The 26,937-nt window shown below is 40.1% G+C and overlaps 1 protein-coding gene across 1 annotated transcript in view; it reads left to right on the top strand.

The window, feature by feature from the left end:
- Nucleotides 1–26,937, top strand: part of LOC126092441 (protein CASC3-like) — a 106,849-nt gene that overhangs the window by 28,427 nt on the left and 51,485 nt on the right. The window contains exons 3-6 of the mRNA XM_049908041.1: nt 2,221–2,339; nt 9,194–9,412; nt 10,288–10,557; nt 11,324–11,795. Coding sequence (XP_049763998.1) covers nt 2,221–2,339; nt 9,194–9,412; nt 10,288–10,557; nt 11,324–11,795 — 1,080 coding nt within the window. The remainder of the gene's footprint in view (nt 1–2,220; nt 2,340–9,193; nt 9,413–10,287; nt 10,558–11,323; nt 11,796–26,937) is intronic.

The following is a 26,937-nucleotide window of genomic DNA, read 5'->3' as shown; positions in this document are numbered from 1 at the left end:
CTGGGGTGTTTTGTCTTGCTCTTGTATCTTGCATACCAGATGGAATAGTTTTGTCATGGCTGAATGTCCCATAATTCTGAAGGAATGTCCTCTTTCCGAGGGGCTTGTTTCAACTTAGGTCCTTCTGTGCACTGTCAAATTATTCTCACAGTGTATTTCCCATCTCTTCTTCGTGACTGTCTTGCTTTTTTCATAATATTATCTTAGTTTCTTTCCTTTACATAGCCCTTCCACCTTTCCAGTTTTCTTTCTTTGCTTAGTGCTGGTTTTTCATCTGAACTCTTTATATTTTTACTATTGTTTCTATTTTCTTCAAAGCTTTCTTTTATTTTTCCTCCAAAAGAGTAAGCCATAAGAATAGCTTCAGAGGAAGAGAAATGAGTTGTGCAGTTCAGAACTAGGTGAAAAGTAAAAAATGAGGAACAAGGAAAGGAGGAGAATGAGATGAAAAAATGAAAGCAGTAAAGAAAGTAATAAAGATTTAGTATTTCAAAATATGTGAACACTATAATGACAAAACAAAATAAAAAAAGGAGTTGAGATGGATGTGTTTATAGATGTTAAGTCCAGGAAGGTTCTGGAATGCAAGAATGTGTTTTAGGGTAAATTCTCATCCCCAGAGTAGTGGGAAAAGATCTACCTGATAAGTCTTACTAGTGAAGTGTTGTGGGGTTTTGTGGTACAGCAGATACATTTGCTGCGGACACATAGGCTGTAGGGAAGCAAGCATTTCCTGCAACTACTGCAGAGATATTATGCACAAACAAATCTGCTGGACACTATCCTTTTCTCACACTCTTAATACAGCTCTCACTTCCAAAAAACTGTGAAGCACCGTCCTTGTCACCCAGTACCACTGACGCCCTGAATGCCTCAATACACTACTCTTCCGAGGCTGTGACTGTCCGAAGCCAAGCCTTGAAGTGAGATGCTCTGTCCCTGATATCCTTCCCACATCACCCGTTGTCACCATTTTAACCTTTGTAACACCTCAGTCGAACATTTATCTGTAACCCCAAGGTTCATACCTACGCAACCTGTCCCACTATAAAACCTGTCCCTTACACCCACCAACAACCATATACATCAGCTGCACAAATGGTGAACCCTATAATATCAAAGACAGAGCAGCTTGAAAAAGTACACATGAAGTTTATCAACTAACTTGTCCCCTCTGCACTACTTAACTGGCCAATCGAATGAGTCAGCATTGAAGAATTGTCCTCTTTGGGTACACTCAATACCCAGCTGTTGATCAAGCTCTATAGCATGACTCAAGGAATTGAGTGCCTCCTATAACACGCAGGCTGTTTGGAGATCCTCCCACCCAATACTACTTTCACTGAAGTACGGAGATGGGAGTTTCCCATAAACACATCCTTGCATCCTGACACAGTCCTGTACGTGACTTCTGTAAAGACTTCCCTCTCTTGTCTCCTTTTAAATTATGATGACTTTTTTATTTATTACATGTTGTTAACTATCTTATTTGTTGCATTTACTTTTACATCTTCCTTCTCCTCCTCCCCTGTTTCTTTTTCCCCCTTCCTCCTCATTTGTAATTGCACTGTTTGTTTTGTTCTTTTTATTCTAGCTGTACTTCTCACTCTCACCATCACTGGGCTGAAGTACAGTACTTACCACTGTGCTGTCTCTGGCTTCATACACTCTCTTCACCTCCCCTTTTGTTGTCGTCTAGCCTTGTCCTTGCTAAAGGTAGGTCCTTCACATCATGGGATCTGAATGACCTTTCTTGTCTTTCCCAACCTGCCCCTGTCTCCTCCCTGAGGGAGAAACAAATAGTTCTGAAATTTAATTTGTGTTATCGAATGTTTTCTATGGGGCCTTGTGTTTTTTGTTTATTTGATTTTCTACTGGCCTCTTTATTTCGTCTCTCAGACTATCCATTTGTCTTCCATTGTTTCCTTTCCCTTGTTTGCGTCAGCTGTTACCTATTCACATATGTGTAGAAAAGTGGGAAAAATAGCTGGAGAAACCATACAGAGTTGAAATTGCCATCTGCCATTTCACTTTGTAACTTTTTGGATTTCGATTATTGCAGTGGTAAATGATTGTTTCCCGTTACTGTTTAAAAGGCAATATTACGCTTCGCTGTTTGTTTGCAGAATCAGCCTTGTGAATGAAAACAAAGAAATTCAGTTTATTATTTCCACATTTACAAACTATTAAAATTCAGTTGACATATTGTTGTTATTCCAGGAGAGTGTACCACCCAAGGAAAAAAAATTGGATGATGATGAAGACAGAAGAAATCCCCAATACATACCAAAAAAGGGTACATTCTATGAGCATGATGACAGAACTGTTGCAGAAGATGTGTAAGTTTTATTAGTTACTAGCTGCAAATGATCTGCTTTGATTGGTCTATATTTACACTTGTGTATGAGAACATTCCACATCACTTGAGAACATCATAAAAATGAACATTTTAAAAAATCTAAAAAAAATGTTAGTATTTCACTCTCAAAAATACTGTTAAGTACTCTTAAATAAATTTAAGGAAAACTATGGAACTTTTTAGATATTCAAAACATTCTAAATCGTACAAGAAGATCCAGAAACATTAAGGAACACTACAGAAACTCATTCTGTAATTCCTTTGAAGTTACTATTCTGTTGGTTTTTGCACCTATATGTGGGTTCACTTGTTTCAAATTGAAATGGTAACCATCTTCTCATCTTATAAGCATTAATAGATATGAAAGTGCATCATAAAGGTGCATCTGCATGACGCCTTTTTCTATTCATTTTTGCACATGCACATAAATTTCCATCAACGCAACTACACACGTGCATTTGTGCATGCATTATTTCCTGGGAATGGAGGCCATGCGTAAAGCACATTGCTTCCCGTCATTGGTGGGAATCTTTGCCCTTTTTAGCGGATGACAGGCAGCTGGTGCCCATGCGTGTTTCATTGTGTAGTGTGTTGAGGATATGCTTTAAGGCAATTTATGTCCAGTAATGTCTGTTGACACCAAAGGAGCACGCTTAAATTTATAGATAATGACAGTCAAAGAAAAGTTGTATGGAATGCTGCTTCTATAGATTATCTGAATAAAATTTGTGATGTGATGCCATGGGTGTCAAGTATTAGGTAAAAAGTCTCTAATCGTATTACCGGAAATAATAAGATATCATAGGTGTCGATGTATGAAAACAGAAGAATAAGCCAGAAATTTATGAAAAGTGTATAAGAAAACTGTGGACTAATATTCATGCTGTGGTGACTTAAATTTAACATAACAACTGAGAAGCTTAAACTCTGAACAAAAGACATGATAGGGTATGTGTAGCTCCTTAGCAAACTACAAGAAATAGAAATAAAGGACATTGATGATGCAAAAAATTCAAAATTGAAAAAGACAACCTCCACTCCAGTGGCTTTTGATATCTATAAAATTCCAAAATTTGTTGAGTTTGGAAATGTTAATCTACATGTAATCTTTCATGATTAAAGTCACGTAAACAATTCTTTTTATAAAATAATGTACAAATGACACATTGGAAGTTAATTAACCTTCACATAACAACGAAGAATCTCCCTTAAGTATTTCCCAGTTTCATGAGTAATCACTGAAATGCTTTGTTTTGAAATTTGAAGTAACTAGCTCAAATTGGTGTATAAGCCCCTGGTTACTAATAGTTGACCACAATATTCTTGCACCTGGGAGTAAGGTTGGCTTATTGTCTTTTCTAGGCCTGAACCACAACTTTATACCCATCGGATACCATTTGATCCAGTGCTGTTTTGAATGTGTGGACCAATCGATTGTATATGTGTAAAATCCTCTGCCATTCTTGGAGTGGTTTCCGTCTCAGTCCACTTACGTTTGAGCAACATTGATCAACTTCAGTTTGTTCATTGCTAATGAGATATTCTTGAAAATATTTATGAGATATGTTTGGCAATGGCAGCAGTAACTTCATTCTATGGTAGATTGTCCTTTAATCAGAAGTGCAGTATTTTATATATGTTCTTCACTGCTCATGGAAAGAGCACCAACTGATGTGGGTAATGAAATAATTCTGTTTGTGGCGCTTCCAGTAGTGTACTAATTGAATTTTTTCACTCATGAGACACACTTATTACAATTTCCTACTGAATTTATTGGCCCTGCTAATGACAGCATGTCTGTGTTTGATGTACTCTTTAGTAAGATTGTAACAGAATACGAGGTGCATTCAAGTTCTAAGGCCTCCCGATTTTTTTTCTCCGGACTGGAAAGAGATAGAAACATGTGCATTGTTTTAAAATGAGGCCGCGTTCATTGTCAATACGTCCCAGAGATGTGAAACCAATTGAAATTCATCGACAGTTGAAGGAGACATGTGGTGTTGGAGTTATGGATGTGTCGAAAGTGCGTTCGTGGGTGCGACACTTTAATGAAGGCAGAACATCGTGTGACAAAAAACCGAAACAACCTCGGGCTCACATAAGCCAGTCTGACGACATGATCGAGAAAGTGGAGAGAATTGTTTTAGGGGATCACCGAATGACTGTTGAACAGATTGCCTCCAGAGTTGGCATTTCTGTGGGTTCTGTGCACACAATCCTGCATGACGACCTGAAAATGCGAAAAGTGTCATCCAGGTGGGTGCCACGAATGCTGACGGACGACCACATGGCGGCCCATGTGGCATGTTGCCAAGCAATGTTGACGCGCAATGACAGCATGAATGGGACTTTCTTTTCGTCGGTTGTGACAATGGATGAGACGTGGATGCCATTTTTCAGTCCAGAAACAAAACGCCAGTCAGCTCAATGGAAGCGCACAGATTCACTGCCACCAAAAAAATTTCGGGTAACCACCAGTGCTGAAAAAATGATGGTGTGCATGTTCTGGGACAGCGAGGGCGTAATCCTTACCCATTGCGTTACAAAGGGCACTACGGTAACAGGTGCATCCTACGAAAATGTTTTGAAGAACAAATTTCTTCCTGCACTGCAACAAAAACGTCTGGGAAGGGCTGCGCGTGTGCTGTTTCACCAAGACAACGCACCCGCACATCGAGCTAACGTTACGCAACAGTTTCTTCGTGATAACTTTGGAGTGATTCCTCATGCTCCCTACTCACCTGACCTGCTCCTAGTGACTTTTGGCTTTTTCCAACAATGAAAGACACTCTCTGTGGCCGTACATTCACCAGCTGTGCTGCTATTGCCTCAGCGACTTTCCAATGGTCAAAACAGACTCCTAAAGAAGCCTTCGCCGCTGCTATGGAATCATGGCGTCAGCGTTGTGAAAAATATGTACGTCTACAGGGCGATTACGTCGAGAAGTAACGCCAGTTTCATCGACTTCGGGTGAGTAGTTAATTAGAAAAAAAATCGGAGGCCTTAGAACTTGAATGCACCTCGTACTTCACCTGCCAAACTGTAGTTTCTAACTTACCTTTGCACTTTCCCTTTTGTGTTCTTGTTTCTTCAGCAGTTTCTCTTTCTGCTTGCTAAGTGTCCCATTTGATCATCTGTAATGTCATCTTGTTGTTCATCCATTAAATTTTCTGTCAGTCTATTCATTTTCTTCCGTTGTGAATCTAAACTTGCTTCTCCCTCCTCATATGTTTCACATCTTCACTGTTGTTTCTGTTTCATCACTGGCAAGATCTCCTCTTTTACAGTTCCGCATCCTTTTAATATTACAGTAGAGCGTCAATTATCCAAACGTCGGTCAACCGAACGACCGCTTAACCGAACTGTGTACTCGGTCGCACCTGTTACTCTCCCACCCTACCGTCCATCATCCCCCTCACTCCCAAACCAAGTTTCCCACAGTAGTCGCTGCACTGGGCCACCGCTGGCGGAACATTGCTTCTAATGGGGCCTTCACAAGGTGCTGCTGACCGGCCAAGCCGCCAGTCGCTGTGTTTCAACAATCAGCACACTTCTGTCGGCTTGGCACTGGCAGTAGAAGTAGTGGCAGTATCGAAGCTGTTCACAGCAACAACTGTGCGCCAGCTTAGAGTTGAGGCGTGCCGCTCCGCGCAGTTTGAAGGATTGCGCGCCCCTAAGAAGAGCTTCTCACGGTGCAAACAGTCACCTTCTGTTCTCTGTTACGACCACTTGCGTGCTGCTGCGTGAAGAAGTGAACTTGACGATACAAAATGCTTGAACGTAAACGTGTTGTCCTTTCTATGAGGGACAAGTACGAGATTATTAAAAGGTTAGAAGAAGGTGAATCTGCAACCATTTTATCCAATGAGTACAAGGTGGGGAAGTCGACAATTACGGATTTAAAAAAGCAAAAGACAAGCATAGCAAATTTTATAGCTATGCTCGATTCTACTGATGGATCAACAAGCCGTAAAACTATGAAGCTCACCACTAACACAGATCTAGATGATGCTGTTTACAAGTAGTTTACACAAAAGAGATCGGAAGAAGAACCTATCTCAGTTCCCACTCCGTGTGAGAAGGTAATGCAGTTCAACGAAAAACTTGGAGGGCCTTCAAACTTTAAAGCGAGCATGGGCTGGTTAAAACACTTCAAGTCAAGACATGGCATTCGTGAGCTTACAATACAGGGAGAAAAACTGTCGGCTGATTCTTCAGCAGCTGATTCTTTCAAAGTCAAACTAAGGGACGTATTAAGGGAAGAAGATTATGCTCTCGAAAATGTTTACAGTGCTGACGAAACTGGACTTAACTGGAAAGCTTTACTGAGAAAAACTTTTGTTTCACATCATGAACTAGTAGCATCTGGTCCTAAAACAAGCAAGGACCGTATTACAGCTTTGGCTTGTGCTAATGCTACTGGAAGTCACCAACTGCCTATGTTCGTCATTGGTAAAAGTAAAAAACCGCGTTGTTTCAAGCACGTTAATATGTCAACCTTGCCTGTTGTGTACACCTTACAAAAGAGTGCCTGGATGGATAGTACGATTTTTATGAAGTGGTTTCTGGATGTTTTCGTACCCTCTGTAAAAGCTCATCAGCTAAAGAATGGGAAGAGGGAGAAAACACTACTACTCCTTGACAATGCAGCAACTCGTCCGTCATGTGATATTTTAAACGAAGAAGACGAGTTCATAAAGGTAATATTTCTTCCACCTAACGTAACCTCCTTATTACAGCCCATGGATCAAGGCGTTATTGAGACTTTCAAACAATATTACAGGAAATAATTGTTGCATAAGTTATTGTTAGAAAGAGAAGAGGATGGAGAAGAAAGTCTCTTAAGAAATCATAAGAATATTGTCTTGAAAGACGCGCCCTACATGATCAGCGCAGCATGGAATAGTGTAAAGGAAGAGAATTTGAAGAAAGCCTGGAATAAAATTTTGGACACAGAAGAAAATTCACAAGGTATGATTGAAAATGACGAACAGAATGATACGTCTGAAATTATCGGTATGCTAAAAGAAATAGATTTCCACGAATGTGATGAAGAAGACGTTCATGAATGGATGAATATTGATGATGCAGATCTAGGACACCAAATCATGCAGGACAGTGAGATTGTAAATGTCGTCACTGATAAAGATGACGCCGCTAGCATCTCATCAATCAGTGCTCCAGAAAGTGAAGATGAAAGTATACCAACAGCTTCTGAGGCGTTCACTTGTTTAGATACTGCCTTGCGATGGTTTGAAGCCCAAGATGAAAGTGACCAGTTTCAGATATCTGTAATGGAAAAAAATACATGACTTAGCTGCTTGTAAGCGTGTAGGCTTGCTTAGACAGACCAAAATAAAGGATTTTTTAAACATTAATTTTGTATACTGTGTGTATTGTTCATGCAAAATGCGTATGTAATATGTATATATTTTTGTTTAATAAACTGTGCCACATACTATATATTCCTACTGAAATTGCCTTTGTATGTTACTTTGTAATACTAAAAGAGATGCCTGTTTTTATGAATAAATTTACTGTACAGTACCTCTTTGTGGCAAATAAACATGTACAGTTCGATTATCCGAACAAACCGGTTTTCCGAACACCTATGTCCCGCAATTACATTGGATAATCAACGCTCTACTGTATGTAATACACTGTTCACTACCTTAAACAATTCACTTGCACTTAAATGTATTTTACTGTCACTTTTGTTTTCCCTTAATACACTCTAATTGATTTCCAAAAATATACTGACACATGTCTATTCCATTGCCTGCATATACCATTCTGAGCTGAATTTATCCTCACGAAACATAATAGGATATTCAAGAACATCGTGGACATTTTGGACAATCCTATAATATTTCAGAACATTCTCAGTTATTCTAGAAGGAACATTTTGACCAGTCATACCTTTGGCAGCATTCCACGTTTGTAGATCAATATATATATTTAATACTAAGTTAGCAGCTTCAGCTGTAGTTTGAGACATCACTCCATATTTCAGATTATCTCCTCTTGGACAATCTGGTACACGATCTGCACTGCAGTCATATTCAAGGCTATTAATGATGTCCCAATCTGTGTAGGGTAGTCCTAGTTCTGGTGTGACCTGATACGATCTTGTGAAATGACACCAGATCTCCATGATGTTGGTATAATGGGGTCGTCATAGCCGTTATGATGGTAACCTCAGGAAAACTTTAATCTCCGTTTCTGTGCTTCCTCCTGCAGAAAGGATTGACATTGCAACAGAAGAACATCATTTTCCCTACACAGGTCTGTGGCCCCTCAGACAGAAACACGAAATATTATCGAGAATGCTCTGAATTGGATATGCTGTTGTGAGTTTGGGACATGAAGCTTGTTACATTCACTGATTGTGCCCAGTTTTTATCTCTGATCTGGCAGCATATCTGCAAGGGCATGGAGTGTAGGTGTTGGTTTGGGTTGCACCATTTCATGTGTAATGACTATTTTCAGTGGACATCAGTTTCATTGGTGTGTTTGCTCCTTAACTGCACGGAGTGTGCTGGATGTGTAATTTTTATTAGTCTATGGTGAATGTTTTCTTGTGGGATTGTTACAGGCCAGAAAAGGAAGGATGGTGAAAATAACTTAAGTTTATGTAAAGAATTGAAGGTCATGTAGAGATTATGTGGATATTTTAAAATGTGTCGTGCAAATTTCATAAACATTAGTTTACACATGAATTATGAATATTTTTAGTATCTCTCAGGTCATCAACGAGACTCCAAACAATACATAAAAATACATTTACAGTAATCTAAACAGTAAATGTAAATGATAAAATTCAAATTCTCATAGTGATGAAGAAGCAGCTGATAAAGAAAGTGAACGAGGGAAGGAAATTCAGGCAACTGATAAGAAGAAAGTGTGGAAGGAAAATGAGAATCGCTGGAGTCATGATAGATACAATGAAGATGAACAGACACCAAAGTCCAGAGAAGAACTGGTAGCAATTTACGGCTATGACATTCGTAATGAAGAAGCCCCACCTCGTGCTCGTAGGAGAAGGCGTTATGGGTAAGCATGAACACATATCTTTATTGAAATATAACATGTAATCTGCACAGTTCTGTAAATGTTCATTGAAACCACTTAACAGAGAAAGTTATGCACAACTGAGAAAGTTATGCATAACTAGTAATCAGAATTATGAAACAAGGAAAACTGCATTCATAACCAGTGATAGTAAGGTAGTACACAGTGTGGACTAATGAAATTAAATTTGAAGAATGTGAATAAATATATAATTCTTATTCACAAATATTTCAGTTTTAAATCCTTTGCAATGACACTTGACTGAGAGTCCTGACACAGCTTTCCATCTTATGTACATATTCTTGTATGAATTTTGCAATCAGTGATAATAACATACTGATAAGGGAGATTTATACACCATGAGAAACACTTCCTCCCCCCCATCTCTCCCTCCCCCCCCATCTCTCCCTCCCCCCATCTCTCCCTCCCCCCATCTCTCCCTCCCCCCATCCCTCCCTCTCTCTCCCTCCCTCCCCCCTCTCTCCCTCCCCCCGCCCTCCCCCCTTTCTCCCCTGGGGGGGGGGGGGGGGGGGGGGGAACAGTCTCACAGTTGCAGAAGTCAATTTGGATCATGGTTGCAGGACTCAGTTTGAAAGGCAAGCCTCAAAGATTTCTGGAGTTTGAATCTACTGTCTGAGAGGTTATAGCCTCTGGTGCTGTCTCCCATGACAGTAAGCCTATGAAGTGATGTTGTTTGTTCAAATATTATATGTTACTGTATGAAATTTGGAAAATATTTTGTGTAATATGTTAGATGTAAACTTCTTGAATTCATAACATTTATATGTAAATTAAGTATAGTTATAACACAGACCAAATACACAAAGTAAAATGTCTCATTATTACTTTCTTTATAGCCGAGGTCCAAATAAATACACACGCACTTGGGAGGATGAAGATGCTTATACTAAAACAGCAGCTGCTCTTGGTTTACGTGGAGGACGTCGTGGAGGAGGTGTGGTGGGAAGAGGAGGGCGTCGTAATACTGAGGAATTCCCTCCTTTGCAACAAAACCAACAGCAACAGCAACAAATCTCATCTCAGTCAGAGGGGGAGGAGAGGGTTGTTGACCAGCGTGTTAAGGGTATTCCTTCACCAACACTGGATAAAAAGGGAGCTCAAAACAGGTAAGACTACTTGGTATAATACTTGACAGGCATGTTGCATCCTATTTTTTGTGGATGTTCAAGAGTTTGCTTTGAGTGTTTTATAAATAATATAGTTTTGTGTGCAGTTGCTGCATACTAACAATTTTCATGCAGGTCAGTTATGAATTCACACTTTCGTGGGTAATGAATATGAAGCACTGTCAATTTAATGAACTATTGATTTCTTTAAATTTCATAAAAAACAATGGAAATGTGTTGTATATTGTAGAGCTGTCAAGGCAATGAATGTAAAGAATTGAATATTGGTAGGTATTGCTTCTGCTGCAGGTGTGTATTTCCCCCATTTCAGAAAATGATTAGTGTAAAAATAACTAATTTAGCACTTCAGTAACTATTTTCTTCTTGACAATAACATCTAAAAGTAACATATATCTATGAATTGTTTGCCACTGATAAATTTTTCAACTAAATAATCACTAGAGCCTCTGTTGCTACCGAACTTATTCATTTATTTCCACAGAATGGTAGAAACAGAGTTGCCATATTTTATATTGCAACCGTAGTACAATGTTGTAATTGTACTAAATTTCCCCCTCATTCCTGTTCTTACAACCTTAAAATTTCTCTAGGGTAAAATGAGCTTTTCCCTGTACCAATTGCCCTGTAGTTCTATATACATCTGAAGACTGTACAGTTACCAAACTGAAACTCATTAAATACTCAGTCTGCACACAGAAAAAAAACTATAATTATGGTAAAAAGACAAATTTTGATTTGTTCATAGGAACGAAGAAAGACAAGCGACCTCAGGAAAAGATGGTGGTACCATCACTATTACAAACTGTAATGTATGGAAGAAGGACACTAATCAGAATAATGTAGAAAACAGAAAGGATGAAGTGATTCAGAAGTCTCAACCCCCTACCTGGAAAAATTCACACCAACTATGTACAACAAATAAAAGCCAAATTATTGTTGAAGATGATAAAAAGGAAGAAAATAGTAATAAGTGGAAAGGTACTGGGGCAAATCGGGGTAGGGGACGTGCGATCTGTGAAACAAATGATAGTAGTGTGACAATAGGGGGAGAAAGTGGGCGGCGATCTCGTGGTCGTGGAACCTCAAAAGCTGGTCATGGTGGCAGGGGAGCGGCAGTGCATCATCATTCCAATAGTGATGGACGAAGCCTATCTGAAACAAGAGTATCCTCTCATGATGAAGGCAGCAGCAGTGAAAGTGGAGGTGCTGGTTATCAGGTGAGCATAAATTCTAAGTTTGATGTAGAAATGCAAGCTCTGGAGATTACATACTATTCTGTATGTTCCACACAGCAGTTAAATTGCCTCATCCACCACAAAAATTGTTTTCTATTCTGTGTTTCTAAGTATTTCACCCTCCATCTTTATTGATGGTAAGACAGTAACCTCTGACAAGTGAAGTTAAAAGTGGTGAATTTAATGCACTGAATATAGTGCATGGTCAGTTTGTTGTTCATAGTGAATAATTTATTCTAAAATATGAAGCAGAAATAAACTTGAATGAGCATTAATAAGTAAATATCATATTCTGTATATCTGATAAAGCTACACACATTTCAGTATAAAAATATGCCTGTGTCATGTCTGAGTGGCTAAATCTGAGACTGTTAACCCTTTAACTGCTCCGGATGTGTTAACGCGCATGCCGTTGTACCTGTCCCTGTGTGCTCTGAACAGACACGTTCAGAGTACCAGGTAGGGCTAGTGGCGCGCATAAACATGTTCAGAGCACAGAGGGACAGGTACAAAGGCGCGCACGTTAACACATCCAGAGCAGTTAAAGGGTTAATCCAGGTTTAGGGTTCAATCTTTGGTTGGTCCTACATTTTTTAAAATCACTTCTTTCACCTGCAATGATTTTTGGTAATGTAAAAAGTGCCAAATTGCCAAATGACTCTGACTCAATGTTAAATTAACTGTACTTTCCCTTACAACTGACTGGGTGCACAATTTCATATGTTGAAGAAAGGCGAGAACATACCACCTCTATCAGGACATTGCCTAGTAAAGCACTCTGTTGTACAAACCAAGCTTCAGGTTGCGGATAGCTTTACTTACTATCCGTAACAGTATATTCTCTTTCCCATCCACTGCTTCACTCAGAGTGCATAGGCACACAAATTATTTCTGTTCAAAGGTCATCTGTGCTATGAAGTGAGTCATCAGTGAGAGACTACTATTTTTTTTCTGTGAAGAAAATTTCTTCTCACCATCATGTGTTGTGATGAATAGATTCTGAGATACAAGCAAGAATGTGTTTTGAGGCAGAGAGATTCGCTAGCTTCTGGTGCATAGCGTTCTTACTTTCTGCTGGAGAGACTTTTTAAAATCATTTTTTATTTTCAAATAAGAGTGGGCTATTAATATTCACAGAGTGTAAAATGTATTTGAGACTTTTCAATATATATTGCAGTTGTCTGGGCCCATAGATAATCTTTATTCCTTTGTTCAGTATACATGTAAAATTATTGAGTTTGTTATCCAGAAAGTTTGTAGTTAGTCTCGCTGCGAGGATCCGTATTGTGATTGTTACACAAATTTATCATAATCAGTATGGTTTACAATTGATTCTCCCTCTCTCTCTCTCTCTCTCTCTCTCTCTCTCTCTCTCTCTCACTCTCTCTCTCTTTCATTCTAATGATGCCATCAGATATGATAGTGCCATAGCATGCCACACATTGTCATGGTGACATGTAATGTATGTTTCTAAAATCGAGTTCAGTGATAAACAGTAAATGGCTAGACTGCCCTTATGACAGCCCATTATTCATTTAAACCATCTAACATATAGATATAATATGCCTGGGTCTTGTAAGGTGCAAAGTGTAGCTTTCGCTCATCTGCTGGGCCATTACAGAAATGTAATTTCTCTGCAACTTGATTCAGTATTAGTTCACTGTGATATTTCTTAGTAATGATAGTTAAGCAAGATATCTTTCGATTGTTTCTTCTGCACTTAATGCTCTGTAAGGTCAAAAAGAAATATTCACTTTCACTTCGCCATTTGGATAGTTAGTTTATGTATGAATGAACTGGATGTTTTTTATCAGCTTGACCAGGAGGACAAGAACATTCAAAATCTGTGAGTTACACAGGAATGACTCATTAACACTCTCATTCTATCTATCACCGTGCAAGGTAGCACAGTGGTTAGCACACTGGGCTCGCATTTGGAGAACAATGGTTCAGATGCCTGTCCAATCATCCTGATTTTCGTTTTCCACAAATTGCTCCAGGAAAATGCCGGGATGGTTCCTTTGTAAAGGGCTCAACTGGTTTCCTTTCTCATCCTTTCCTCAACCAAGTTTCGTGCACAGTCTCTAAATGACCTTGTTGTCGATGAGAGAAAGCTCAAATACAACATGGCGGCGAGTGAGTGACGTGCGTTAGCTTGGCTCGCAAGTTTACGTGAAATCTGGAGGTGTTTTAAGTAGTTAGGCTAGTCTACATATACTAAAGCCGTATATCTACTGCCGAGTGTCGTATTTTACATCACATACTGAGCACCAATTACACGGAATCGTACTAAAAATGGAAAATCGCCGAACAACGCGCAGTGCAGCCAACGGCCAGGCCGGCGACAGCGCAGGCGTGGAGTCCACACCGGGAGCTGCGGCCGCTCCGCCCGGGATCGCTGACATCGCCGCACTCGTGAAGGCTGAGGTGAGTGCCGCGCTGCAGGCTAAGGAGACGCTCGGGCTCGTTGTTCAAACCATCACTGATGCTGTCACTGCAGCAGTGACGGACAAAATACAGAAAACTCTGGAGGCGAATGCGAGCGAGATCCGTGCACTGGACACATCTTTAAAAGCAAGTGAGGAGAAAGCACGACTGCTCGAACAGAAATTGATCGAGAAGACGGACGAGCTCGAACAATATCAGAGACGCAATAATCTCAGACTGTTCGGCATTCCAGAGAGCAGCAGAGAGAACACAGATGAGCTTGTGATAAACCTTGTCCAAGAAAAGCTAGGCGTGCAGGTGACTCTGAGTGACATTGACAGAAGTCATAGAGTGGGTCGTAGGTCGCCAGGTTCTACAAAACCAAGGCCTATAATTGTGAAATTTATGTCGTATAGGAAGAGATCTGAAATCTTCAGAGCAAAGAAGAATCTCGCGAAGTCGGGTCTGACAGTACGAGAGGATCTGACCTCTGAAAGACTAAACATTTTGAAGAGCGCGATTTCGAAATTTGGGCTACATAACGTATGGACAAATGACGGCAGGATAATGGTTAAGACCGAAAACGGAAAGAAAACAATTTGCAGTGTTAATGAACTCGAAAGCCTGTGCTTTAGAAGCTAAATCATGTCTAATCTTGCTGCCACTAACCTGTATGTTTATATTGTTTACACTGTCAACCATATCGTAACTAATGTATCATCAAATTGTTCGTTTCTCTAAATAACTATTTTTTTATCTCTAATTATTTTTTCTCGTGTAATATTTGTTATTATTTGTATTATCAACTCTTCGTTTCTCCACATAACTATTTTCATTTTTAATTGTTTTTCTCATGTAATTTTGTTAATTATTGCATTAGGTAGTCTCACTTCCATCCTTAATTAGCAACCCACCATCATACTTTAGTTGTTATCCTCATAAGTGCAATTAATATCACACTATTTCATAACGTGCAGATTACTCCCGTTGTACTTAGCGAAATTCCTTCCCCTGCCAGCCCACTGCTACTTCCATAACCGTTGCAGACCTCGCTGACCTTGGCCGCAGATCCCGTTGTCTCCCCGGGGACCTGCCCCCTCCCGGCCGCTTTCACTGCACAGAACTGGGAGGACACTCCCTCACCCGCCTCTCCTTCACACGCTTTCCGCATTCCTCATGCCAGACCCTCTTGTCACCGCCAACCACGACCCGCAAACATCGGTCGGCAGCCTCCTCGGGCAATCAACACCCGAACGCACCAAGCTGCATATTGCACATGCAAATGTCCAGTCTCTGCCAGCTCACTTCGACGAGTTCAAATATATATTTCAAACTGCTGATATACACGTAATACTTTTGTCAGAAACTTGGCTCAAACCAAGTATTCCTACAACTTCCGTAAACCTAGATGGCTATATCTTTCTCAGGCACGACAGATGCAACAGACGAGGGGGCGGAGTAGGGGCGTACATACGCTCTGATTTGTCACCTACAGTACTACACACATCCGACAACAATGTAGATAAACAAGTGGAATATATGTTCATAGAGATCAAATCACTTAACAGAAAGTGCTTAATATGTGTCCTTTACAAACCTCCTAAAGTAGGTGGGTTCGCCTGCTTCGAAACTGCCCTCTCTAGTCTCGAATCGTCATATGAACATGTAATTATAGCTGGTGACACTAACATTAATTTTCTGTGCAATAGTCCTTCCACTGGGAAATTTAAGAGGATGCTTTCTTCCTCAAATATGACGCTACTTCAGCTGGCACCTACTCATCACACGACTACCAGTCACACGTTCATAGATATATTCGCAACGAAATCTCCGAACAGAATAATCCGCACCTCTCAAATATCTGCGCCTGGCATGTCTGCCCATGACATCATTTCCATGACGTATTCACTAGAATGTCCTAGAAAGAAACAAAAACTGTCTACATACCGAGACCTCAAACGCATAAATTTGCCTGAACTCGAAACTGAGGCACAAAAAATAGTTTGGGGGATGACCTCTACTCCCCTCATGGACATAAACGACAAACTCCACGATTTCACAAACAAAATTACTCAGCTATATGACAAATATGCTCCAATAAAGACCAGAAAAGTAAAAAGGCAACCTGCACCTTGGCTGACTGATGAACTAAAACAGCTCATGAATCTCAGAGATGCTGCACATCGAGCCTACAAGATACACCCTACACCTGAAAATCACGCTGTATACAAGCAGAAACGAAACAAAGTCAGTCAAGCGGTGAGAAACGCTAAGCTCAGACATGCCCGTACATTAGCTGACAATAGATGTAGACCAGCTATCCTGTGGAAAAATCTCCGTAGTCTCGGTTTAGGCAAAATAAAAGTTGCAGAAAATCCCATGGTCCCAGCTGAAGAACTAAACCGATTCTTCACATTACCTGCAACCAAAATTGATCCGCAAAAAAAACAGAGAATCATTGATTACTTCATTGGGATGAACGACTGTAGCAAAGAAAAATTCTATCTACAGCACGTCACTTGCAGTACTGTCAAGAAAGCCATAATGCGGATTAGATCAGCATCTACTGGACATGATGGTATCACTATCCAGATGGTAAAACTTATTATTGACCAACTACTGCCCTCTATAACAGACATTTTCAACGATTCATTAATCACAAGTGTTTTCCCTGAGGCCTGGAAACTGGGACAAATTAAGCCACTGCCTAAAAAGGACATCGCCACAGCAGCCTCTGACTACCGCCCCATCTGCCTTCTTCCTGCACTATCAAAGGCCTTAGAATATATAGTTCATGACCAGCTCACCAACTACCTAATTACTAACAACCTACTAGACGAATACCAATCAGGTTTCCGTAAACATCGAAGCACAACATCCGCTCTGATAAAGGTGACAGATGACCTGAAACTTGCCATGGACAGACAAGAAGCGACCATTATTTGCTTCTTAGATTTCAGCAAAGCATTTGATACTGTCGACTTCGACATCTTACTAGCCAAACTTAGCGGTCTAAATTTCTCACAAAGCGCAATGCAATGGTTTCGCTCATACACGATGTCTCGTCAGCAACGCGTCCTGTCTGGGGATATAAAATCACAATGGCGGCAGGTAGTGTCAGGCGTTCCCCAAGGCTCAGTATTAGGTCCTATACTCTTCTCTCTTTATGTAAATGATGTGTCATCGGTCCTGACCTATTGCAAATACCATATGTATGCTGATGACCTTCAGTTGTATCTAAGTGCGAAACCAAGCAATCTCAAGAAAGCTATTGAAAATTTCAATACTGACCTCGATGCGCTGTCAAACTGGGCACAGGACATAGGTCTAAAACTAAACCCATCTAAAACCCAAGCAGTACTTGTTGGTCACTCTAAGCTCATTAGCCCAAAACATCGGGAATCCGTACCACCTCTTATCCTAAATGGAACAAATATTAACTTCTCGCCATCAGCAAAGAGTTTGGGAGTAATAATTGATGAAAATCTAAATTGGACAGAGCACGTAACTGCAGTGTGCAAAAAAGCATCAGCATCCCTTCATGTCCTACAAAAATATAAAAAACTCTTCCCTTTCGATCTGAAAAAGAAATTAGTACAAACGCTTATACTCCCAATCATTGACTACAGCGATATTATCCTACAAGGCCTCTCTCAGGAAAATTCCCGACGTCTAGAACTGGTCACGAATGCCTGCGTCCGATATATCTGTGACGTTCGACTTTTTGATCACATTTCACCAGCATATGCAAAATTGTCCTGGCTGCGTGCAGACAAACGCAGAGATTTCCATACACTCTGTCTCATCTACTGCCTTATAAATGTACACTGTCCTTCATATCTCTCCTCTTCCCTAACACTCATGTCGGAACAACATGACAGAAACACACGTTCCCATCATAATAAAATCCTCTCCGTTCCACTGCATCGCTCAGTCACCTTCTCCAAGTCCTTTACAGTAGCGGGAACCCGACTCTGGAATAACCTCCCTCGTTATGTTAGAGAACTTAAAAACATGACCGGCTTCAAAAAACAGTTAATGACGTATCTACTTAAGCAACAGTAATGCCTTCCTCTGTACATGAGTGCACTTCACCTCATTACTTCCCTCTCTCCCCCTCCTTAAACCTCCCTTACTCAAAACTCGCTATACTAGTAAACATCTACTTTACACACCAATATATTAATGTACATCTGCACAAACCTTCATTATTATTGCCACTCTTTCTCATGTTTGTCATTATTATTTGATTTTTTTTTTACTGTTATTATTATTGCTTTCACCATAATCTGTATGTATAGCACCTGATGTAAAAATACTGCCAGCATTTACTTTATTAGGTCTTAGTCATATTCATCATTATTATTTGATTTTTTGTTTTACTGTTATTATTATTGCTTTTATCATAATCTGTATGTATAGCAACTGTTGTAAAAATACTTCCGCATTTACTTTATTAGGTCTTAGTCACTACTCTTTATTCATATTCTCACTAGAGTAAGCTAATTTTCTCATTTAAACTATGTTCATGATGTAACTCTGATGTGTGAAATGCTGCATGTGTGAAATACTGGTCCGATGTAAGAGAGGGCCTGATGGCCCTAATCTGATCAGGTTAAATAAATAAATAAATAAATAAATAAATAAATATTAAACTCCAAATTTTCCTTCGTTCCAACTTGCTGTGACTGCAATTAATGTTCTTGTATTCCACATGATAGATGAGATTATTTCCATGTAATGTCTATCTCTGTAGTGATATCCATATATTTTTATAATGTATATCAATGGAAAAGTCCAGGCTGCAATAAGAACTATAAGTTTTGTTGAACGTGTGTGTGTGTGTGTGTGTGTGTGTGTGTGTGTGTGTGTGTGTGTGTACTTTATTCAGTAATTATGTTTTCATCATGTATTAATTATCATCTACTAGTGACCCTCTGTGCCTTCATGTGGGTAATATGAAGTAGTTAAGGCCAGATGACTTGTCTGTCATAGTGGCAAGAAGTTACACACACAAATCTTCCCTGTGAATCAATCTGTATATTAGTGAAAACTTTATCAAAATACCTACAATAGTACCTGAGATTAGCCTTCACGTACAGACAGGAAAACATAGGGGGGGGATTCATTTTATAATATGTAGTATGGTCAGGCACTGCATTATCTGTAGCTGACCAACTCGTAGCTCCCACCATTGCCCTGAGACGTCACTATAAATGCCGTAAAAATATGGAGCAGATAACAATATACATATTTCTATAGTTATGAATTAAATATTCAAAACTTCCCTGTGAATCAGTTTATGTATTAATGAATACTGTATCAAAATCCTCATAGTAGTTCCTGAGATCAGCAGACACGTGCCGGGGGACCTTAATTTATAATGTATATAGATATTGTGTGTTTCTGTTCCAGGAAAGGAAAAGTGGTATGGATAATGTAACTATCTACTTTGTACACATATATACCCAAAGCCTTTGAATAGATACAAACATTAACACTTGCTATTTTGAATTTTCATAAATTATGTGGCAATGTGCATATTAATACACCTGTATCATCACAAAAATTGGGTAGGCCAGACATACCAACAAACTTTGCAAGAGGAATTTGTAATTTTATGTTAGAAAGAATTTTATTAATCAGATTCAAAAATAAAAGCAGTTGACAAAGAACAGCACATTCTGGACTGCCACAGGGAATGATATTTGACCTCGCCAATAATAATTTTGGGTTGCTGATATAAACAATTTAATATACCATCTTGCAAGAAAGCTGTAAATGTAATTAAAGAACTGTACTGTATTGGGTGTGCTTAGAACCTAGAATACTGTGCACAATCTAAAGCTCACCAAGAAGATCCAAAACTGACCATGACTTTTTTCTAGTTGTAAGGAAAGCAGATGCCAGGCTGAGATACATTGGAAGAATCCAAAGACAATGTAATTCATTTACAAAAGAAATTATTCACAAAACACTTGTTTAAATGATTCTTGAGTATTGCTCATAAGTCTGGGAGGTTAATTGAAGAGGTAGGAAGGATATAAAGAAGAATGGTGCTTTTTATCATGGGTTCATTTGGTAAGTGAGAGACTGTCCTGGAGATGATCATCAAACTCCAAAGTAGACACTATGTGAGCACAGCACAAATAGATAAACTGAAAGTGTACATTCCATACAGCAACATATTACTTCCTCACAGACACATATCACAAAATAAATGGTAAATCAGAGAACATAATGAGAGTTACTCTTCCTACATATCATACTTGAAAGGTTGGGGGGGGGTGGAGGGGGGAGTTTCCAAAATACCCTCCACTGCACATTGTAGGATGGTTTGTTGAGTTAAAATGTTGCGGGATCTAGATACAGCATGTCCTTTCTAAGAGCTGTCAAGCACCTTTTCTGTGTTGTTTAGGTAGATATTTGCAATTTCAGTTTCGCAATGTGTAGCTGGAGTCAGCCTAAACAAATCTGCCCCTGAGCACTTACTTGAGACATCTACTCCCAATGCAAAATGTCAGTTTGTTTCTTGTTACCAGCAAAACAATTTTCATGTGGAATTTAACAAGCCCATTTGCTAGATTTGTCCCACATTAATCTGGCATGGTATTCATTTTTTTAATTTTTTTTTTAAATATGTATTAACAGGGATAGTGAAATACTGAGATTAACCAGTACTCCAGCAGCAACAGAACCACACTGACTGCTCCCACTATGCAGCAGCACTACTCAATCACTATTGAAATACTGGTTATTCTGTGCATTTTACTGGCCCTTTTAATGCATAATAATAAAACAATTATTGCAATAAGCTAATTTGGAACAAGTCTATTGAATCAGCACAAAAAATTCTGCTTTATAAATAATTTTGTTTGTAACGGGAAACAAAGAGACACTTTCCATCAACAGTGGCAGTCAGATGAAAGACATGATGAGCAGTATTTGTTTGGATTGACTCCAGCTACACACTGCAAAAATGAAATTGCAAACATCTGACAAAACACCAGAGGAAAGGCTCCTGACTACCTGTATGAGAGACACCCAGTATATACCAAAATGCAAGACAATCCAGATTGAACAATCCAGATCGTTTGCGGCATAGGTGTTTCAAGCTATGCTTGTTAGCAGTAATACATATCTCAAAAAATTTGCTGTTATTAAAAAGATATGACATACTGCTTTATCTACACTCCTGGAAATTGAAATAAGAACACCGTGAATTCATTGTCCCAGGAAGGGGAAACTTTATTGACACATTCCTGGGGTCAGATACATCACATGATCACACTGACAGAACCACAGGCACATAGACACAGGCAACAGAGCATGCACAATGTCGGCACTAGTACAGTGTATATCCACCTTTCGCAGCAATGCAGGCTGCTATTCTCCCATGGAGACGATCGTAGAGATGCTGGATGTAGTCCTGTGGAACGGCTTGCCATGCCATTTCCACCTGGCGCCTCAGTTGGACCAGCGTTCGTGCTGGACGTGCAGACCGCGTGAGACGACGCTTCATCCAGTCCCAAACATGCTCAATGGGGGACAGATCCGGAGATCTTGCTGGCCAGGGTAGTTGACTTACACCTTCTAGAGCGCGTTGGGTGGCACGGGATACATGCGGACGTGCATTGTCCTGTTGGAACAGCAAGTTCCCTTGCCGGTCTAGGAATGGTAGAACGATGGGTTCGATGACAGTTTGGATGTACCGTGCACTATTCAGTGTCCCCTCGATGATCACCAGTGGTGTACGGCCAGTGTAGGAGATCGCTCCCCACACCATGATGCCGGGTGTTGGCCCTGTGTGCCTCGGTCGTATGCAGTCCTGATTGTGGCGCTCACCTGCACGGCGCCAAACACGCATACGACCATCATTGGCACCAAGGCAGAAGCGACTCTCATCGCTGAAGACGACACGTCTCCATTCGTCCCTCCATTCACGCCTGTCGCGACACCACTGGAGGCGGGCTGCACGATGTTGGGGCGTGAGCGGAAGACGGCCTAACGGTGTGCGGGACCGTAGCGCAGCTTCATGGAGACGGTTGCGAATGGTCCTCGCCGATACCCCAGGAGCAACAGTGTCCCTAATTTGCTGGGAAGTGGCGGTGCGGTCCCCTACGGCACTGCGTAGGATCCTACGGTCTTGGCGTGCATCCGTGCGTCGCTGCGGTCCGGTCCCAGTTTGACGGGCACGTGCACCTTCCGCCGACCACTGGCGACAACATCGATGTACTGTGGAGACCTCACGCCCCACGTGTTGAGCAATTCGGCGGTACGTCCACCCGGCCTCCCGCATGCCCACTATACGCCCTCGCTCAAAGTCCGTCAACTGCACATACGGTTCACGTCCACGCTGTCGCGGCATGCTACCAGTGTTAAAGACTGCAATGGAGCTCCGTATGCCACGGCAAACTGGCTGACACTGACGGCGGCGGTGCACAAATGCTGCGCAGCTAGCGCCATTCGACGGCCAACACCGCGGTTCCTGGTGTGTCCGCTGTGCCGTGCGTGTGATCATTGCTTGTACAGCCCTCTCGCAGTGTCCGGAGCAAGTATGGTGGGTCTGACACACCGGTGTCAATGTGTTCTTTTTTCCATTTCCAGGAGTGTATTTAGACAGCCACTGATAGGTAAACGTTAAATAAAATGTCTTATTTGTGACCATGCAGTCATGGTGATGAAGCAATCTGCCACCAGGTCAGTTGTGGCTTATTTGCTGGATCACCTAAGTGTTATTTCTGTAAGTTTGATGCTGGGCAGTTGTTTAAAAATTGTAGGTAGTAAAGTCACCTAGCAGGAAACCTGTCTCTATTCTCCTCTGCCTGTGAGGAAATAGTTGTAGCTCCTTATGGGCCTCCTGTCACTTAATTGACCTATGGGTTTACTTGGCTAACCAGAAAAGTAAAATGTCTGTATTAAATCAGGGATATATGGGAAGAAATGCAATACATACTCAATAATTTGAAAATATTAATTACCGTAGGTGACACCAATATTTTACTGCATAATTTTAGTCTTTCTTGAAACATTTAACCCTGTTCACTGCTGTGGATGTGTATACAACTCCTGCTAAGCTATTCTCCAAGTGCTGTGGACGTGTATACTTGCATTGCTGTGGACATCTCTGTGTCCTGAATCACTGACTTCCCACTGCTGTGCACAAGTATATCTCAGTGAATAAAAAGATCTTGAGTACTTACCATACAACTTATGTGCCTCATTGTGTGCTGTAATTTGCAGAAAACTTCATTTCGATATATTGAATCCTTTATGAAATATGATTTGCGATGTGCAAGGACGTGAATGGGCATGTTGCGCACGATCATCTGTCAGATATAAAACCCAATAATTCGAGAATGGAATGAGATATATCATTTTGCTTTCAATTTTAAATAAAGTTTTGATATCTTATCTACATTTAATTCACTGCAATGTGGAAACTGAAATCAGCCATACATGAAGTTTATGGAATATGTTTTTCCCCCTTCAAACTCATTAAAATTTTGTGCAGTGGTTTACTTAATTTGATACAGCACACCTGAGTATGACAGATAATGAAAAAGAATTCAGTCTTTCATCAAGCAAAGGTATCAAATCATAAGATGTTCAGAATTCTGAGAAAATAGAGATAATCTATTGGGAGAGACAGGTAATATACAAATGTACAAGAGCCAAGAGGAAATAATAAGTGAATGGGCAAGAACCAAGTGCTCAGATTAAAAAGGGTACAAGACAGGGACGTAGTCTTTTGCCCCTACTGTTCAATTTGTACAGTGAAGAAGCAGTGATGGAAATAAAAGAAAGAATCAGGTGTGGAATTAAAATTCAAGGTGAAAGGATATCAGTGATATGATTCACTGATGACATTGCTATCCTGAGTGAAAGTGAAGAATAATTACATGATCTGCTGAATGGAACAGGCTAATGAGTATAGAATTTGGACTGAGAGTGAATCGAAGAAAGACAAAAATTATGAGAAGTAGAAGAAATGAGAACAGCGAGAAACTTAATGTCAGGATTGATGGCCACAGAGTTGATGAAGTTAAGAATTCTTCTACCTAGGTAGCTAAATAATCAATGAGAGCTAGGGCAAAGAGGACATCAAAAGCAGACTAGCACTGGCAAAGAGGGCATTCCTGGCCAAGAGAAGTCTACTAGTATCAAACATAGGCCTTAATTTGAGGAAGAAATTTTTGAGAATGTACATATGGAGTACAGCATTGTATGGTAGTGAAACATGGACTGTGGGAAAGCAGGAACAGAAGAGGACCAAAGCATTTGAGATGTGGTGCTACAGATGAATGTTGAAAATTAGGTGGACTGATAAGGTAAGGAATGAGGAGCTTCTGCGCAGAATTGGAGAGGAAAAGGACATATGGAAAAGCTGTAGAGGGCAAAAACTGTAGAGGAAGACAGAGATTGGAATACAACCAGCAAATAATTTAGTATGTAGGTTGCATGGTGGTATCGCAATATGGAATGTAGAGAGCACATCTGTAGCAGCAAAAGGGTTAAGTTTACCAGGTAGCAGCCACACAGAATTTTGATGAACATTTCAGTAAACAAAATTTTGGTAATCACTAATATAAATTTATTGCCATTGACAACAATCTACCGGTGAATATCTGTGAATAATAATATCAATCACATAATAGAAAAGCACATACCGTATAACAGTAAAATGAAACACACAGAATTAATTTGAGTCAAACTACATGGAGGATTCAGATGTAATGAAGAAATGGACATACTTGCAGATAAAGGAATAGTATTTTAAATCCTATTGTAATGGTTTTGGAATGAGTTAGAACAGTTTAAAAGATAATTCTTAAGCAACAGCTAAGGGAAGATCATACTGAACCATTCATTCCGCAAAATCAGTTACACAAGATAAATCATTTCAAGAATAATAATGACATTAGTAAAACTTGCACTTATGGTAGGCCCTAATGAGAATTTGGAAACATCACCCACTTGCTCCCCATTGAGAATTCAACAGAAAAGCTGAGTAAGAACTGAATAAAGGAAAATTCACCTCCCCATATGTGTATGCCCACCTTTTCTCTTTAGAGATCAGCAAATTTGCTGGATAAAAGTGGATTAAATATAAATTAGCCTTTGCACCCACTAGATGTATGAACATCTGCAGGGAGCACTGACTTTGGAACATCTTGTCCTCACTGCTTTCAGTGGGTGCTGTGATGAATAAGTGAGAGAGAAACTCTTCTGTTGCACAGTGCATCATAATGATGTGTCTAAGGGTTGAAAATGTTAATGTTGCTAAAATGTGTTGCCATTTGCTTCCAAAGTTCATGGAAAGACACAGTGTCATTGTCCCCAGTGAAGGATTAGTGTAAGGAGTTCAGGACAGGAGGAAAGAATGTTTGAAACATTGCCCAATTACAACATCCCTGTGTCATCTCCAGAGTGCAGAACATCAAAACTATTCATGAATTTGTCAAGTGATCAGCACTTAACTGTCCTTGAAATCTCTCAAGAATCATTGGGAGTGGGTTAGGATTCCAGAATATGTCAGATTTTGTGTTCCGAAATTGCTGAGTGAAGAGCAGAGCACAGCACTGTTTCCAATTTCTTGCATGCTTCTCATGAAATATGAGGAAGAAGATGACACATTTTTTCGCAGCAATGTGATGGTGCATGGGTCCATAATTACAAGCCTGAATAAAAAAAGAAAGTATAGAGTGGCAGCAGGTCACTGATACAAGGCAGGACATGGTTGTCTGCTGGTTAGGTCATGTTGAAGATGATGTGGAAGTGCAGGAATGTTGGATCATTAATGCTGCCTACTGCTGTAAACTTTCTTATGAGTTCAACTAGAACAGAAGTGTGTTGTTACTGTATGGCAGACCTCACACCACAACAGTGGTCCAACAGACATTGGGTGATACACATTGGACCGACCTTTAACTTTCATCCTGCAACCCAGACTCGTCACTGCATGTCTTCCACTTGGTTGGATTGCTCAAGAAAGCTACTTCACAACAAAAGCACTGGTGCAAAGGTTTGTGCATAGTTGGCTTCAATCACGTCATTGTACTGTCTTTGAAAATGGCATTACAAATTGGTTGGCCGATTGTAAAAGTGTATTGGTAAGGAGGATACAAAATGGTACAGATAAATAAGAAAGCAGGAAATCTGAATTAATTTTTAATAATAAAAATTTTACTACAAATGGCTCAAACAATGGAAAATCTAGTACGGAATAATAACAATATTATGAAAAGGATAGATTGCTACTCATTCACAGTGGAGACGTTGAGTGGCAGATAGGCACAACAAAAGTAAGCTTTTGGTGAAAAGGCCTTCTTCTGAATTATATGACACATACACACACATTCTCGCAAATGTAAGTAACATACACATGACCAATGTCTCTGAGTAGCTCGGCAACCAGATCCAGTGGTCACGTGTGTATCAGTTGCATTTTGTGTGTGTGTGTGTGTGTGTGTGTATGTGTGTGTGTGTGTGTGTTATCTAATTCAGAAGAAGGCCTTTTGAACGAAAGCTTAGTTGTGTACCAGTCTTTTTGTTGTCCCTGTCTGTGACTCAACATCTCCACTAAATGGTGAACGGCAGTCTATCAATTTTATAATATTGTCATCGTAAATGGCTCAGTTAGTTTGGATTCGTCCTTGTATATTACTTAGTGATAAAATTTCTTAACAAAAATAAT

Source organism: Schistocerca cancellata, chromosome 7 (genome assembly GCF_023864275.1).
Source record: "Schistocerca cancellata isolate TAMUIC-IGC-003103 chromosome 7, iqSchCanc2.1, whole genome shotgun sequence".
In the NCBI taxonomy this organism is placed as follows: domain Eukaryota; kingdom Metazoa; phylum Arthropoda; class Insecta; order Orthoptera; family Acrididae; genus Schistocerca; species Schistocerca cancellata.
The sequence above is the reverse complement of the archived record's forward strand: the minus strand, read 5'-3'. Positions and strand labels throughout refer to the sequence as shown.